The 2,603-nt window shown below is 37.9% G+C and overlaps 1 protein-coding gene across 1 annotated transcript; it reads right to left on the bottom strand.

Moving 5' to 3' along the window:
• Positions 1–219: 219 nt before the first annotated feature.
• Positions 220–1,657, bottom strand: LOC132154562 (lectin-like). Its single transcript, XM_059563175.1, has 3 exons — positions 881–1,657; positions 657–757; positions 220–449 (listed from the first exon to the last, which is right to left on the bottom strand). The coding sequence occupies exons 1-3, from the start codon at positions 1,242–1,244 to the stop codon at positions 315–317; spliced, it is 600 nt and encodes a 199-aa protein (XP_059419158.1). The 5' UTR covers positions 1,245–1,657; the 3' UTR covers positions 220–314.
• Positions 1,658–2,603: the final 946 nt, after the last annotated feature.

The following is a 2,603-nucleotide window of genomic DNA, read 5'->3' as shown; positions in this document are numbered from 1 at the left end:
TAAAGCACAGTAATATGCTCATGCTTATAATGGGGAGGGAGGGTTTCGAGCCATTTGAGCATACTTACCGAGCAGCAATTCCATGTATATATGTCCCATGTCTAATAGGAGAGTGGTAGTGATTGGAGCTATTTGACAGCTGACCGCATCAGCTGATCACAACCTCTGCCTCTGTGGCCTAACTGAACTAACGCTCGATTTGTGCACTTCTATGCATACTTCTGTTCTATTTACATGATCTATTGTTTCTAAAATATGCTGACAATTCTGAAGCATCTTTAATACACTTTAATAGGTTTAAATGGGTACACAGATTACCGTCTATCACTTTTATTATTACAATTCTCTGTACGGTTGCTCTGCTGATGAAACACCTCTCCACCTTCACTCTTTCTCCAGCTTATTTTACTTTCACCTTCCAGTCCCATGCTCTTCATCTTTTTACTTATCTGGAAAGAATCACATAAAACATGGAAAATCATGCCACACTTTTTCGGATATACGTAACAACAGAAAAAACAATTATGAGACAATTATGTGAGATGCTGGTTTGCTGTAATTTATTTTAAGCCATTTTTGTTTTCGTTAAAACAGGTTCACTTGGGTGTAACAATTTAACAATGAAATTGAACTGTGTGTTTAAGACGAATACAAACCTCATTCAGAATGGACGTCTGTAGAGAAGGATCATTCAATGAGCATTTTCCATTACAGGCCAATTTCAGTCGGACAATCTGATTTCGAATTAATTTTGCATCTACAGAAATAAAGAGTTAAAGTCATTCTCAACATAGAAGATACATGAATAAATCAAAACTTATCATAGTTGTTTCAAGGCATTTTGTTTTAATAAATTTATTTTGTTAGATGTTAAACTCACCTCCATAGCAGATAAAAGGCTGCTGTAGATCACAGCTGTATTGAGCCCATTTTCCAGGATCAGTTGTTGACATGCCAACACAGTCACCAGATCCTGAACTCTGGGATGGTTGACCTGCTGCCCAGTGTCTGAAGAAGAGACTCAGTTTATCAGACCATTCCCAAGAGTCCTGGAACAGACCAATCCAGATGTACCATCCAGATAAAAGAATCTGATTTATCTGGTTATTTTGCTCAGAGTTGTTGATTGTGGGCAGGTCTCTGTAATTCTGTCTGCAGTAACTCTGAGCTTCACTCCAGGTTTTAGCGCTCTGTACTATGATGTATCCAGAATTTTCTACTGGGAGATGCAAAGAAACAATCATGCAGTGCTTATCTTTTTTTGTCCCCAGTCAAAATTCACATTCACAAATTTAAAAGAACAGGGAACTCACCAAAGCACACAAAATATTGCTTATAGCTACATGACATATCATGCCAAACACCGTCAAAAGTAGCTACACAATCTCCATCCCCATTTGGCTGTCCTGAAGCCCAGTTATAGTACTGAGAAGTTGTGTTTTCTCCATTAGACCAACCCCAGCGTTTCTGTGTCCCCCTCTTCAGTCCAATCCACACTGATCCACTGTATCCAGCATCCGCTATATTTACCAGCCTGTTCACATCATCCATGCTGTCTACAGTAGCCAGATCAGTGAATCTCTCTCTGCAGTAACTCTGAGCCTCTGGCCACGACATTCTCACATTTATATAGTGATACTGACGAGAAAGAGCAGAACTGCTCGGGAAGAGCCCTGTTAAATCAACATGTTAAACCATCTATTTGTGAACACATCATTATAAATACAGATTATAAATGACCACACCAACCTGACAGCAGAAGCAGCACAAACAGACTCCCGTCCATGACTGCTCACACAGATCCTCTCTGCTGTACAGTACATGTGCTACGGTTGTAAAACTAGGAAAATAAGAAGAACTGAAAGATGATTAAACAAATCACCAATAAGGGGTGGGGTGGGGTGAATACATACAGAACACTGTACATGATGTGGATTACAAATTTTCTTAGTTAAACATCAGAGAGTGTCGACTTTCCAAACTTGGAATTTGTAACTAGAAGGCTGCTGGTTTGTTCTCCATAAGCAGCATGGCTAAAACCAAGTACACTTAGCATACTGTAGCACAAGTAACATGTAAATAAGACTGCCCCATGCTCCTCAGCTTTTCAAGTGAAGAGATTTGTAGAAACTGTGGTTCCTAATTATTGTGATCCAACATTTGCCTCGCATTTCAAGATGAAAAGACAAACATTTCAGGTGAAGCATATTCCACTTCTTACCTCCGAGACTGTGTTTTGATCTATATGACCTTATTTTTATTGTGAGTAAGCCTATTAGGCTTATCATTATTGCTGATCACTGTTGTTGTGCTATGATATTGTAATATTTATCATTGTATAATAAGGGAAATATAGAAAAGTTTATGAAAGTGTCACTCCACAATACAACAGAAAAAATATAAATATGTTTGGTATTTTTTTGTAACATTAATCAGTGTCTAACTCACCTTCCTAAGTAAAGGATATGGACCAGAAGACATTGCAATTACTAAATGATATTTAGACAGACTTAAAGAAGTTCCAGATCTATACCTTTGCTCTTATTATTTCAGTTATTTCGCCTTTAATGTAAATGAACATGTGCAAACAATATTCTTGCTAT

This window comes from Carassius carassius, chromosome 12 (assembly GCF_963082965.1).
Source record: "Carassius carassius chromosome 12, fCarCar2.1, whole genome shotgun sequence".
Classification (NCBI taxonomy): Eukaryota; Metazoa; Chordata; class Actinopteri; order Cypriniformes; family Cyprinidae; genus Carassius; species Carassius carassius.
The sequence above is the reverse complement of the archived record's forward strand: the minus strand, read 5'-3'. Positions and strand labels throughout refer to the sequence as shown.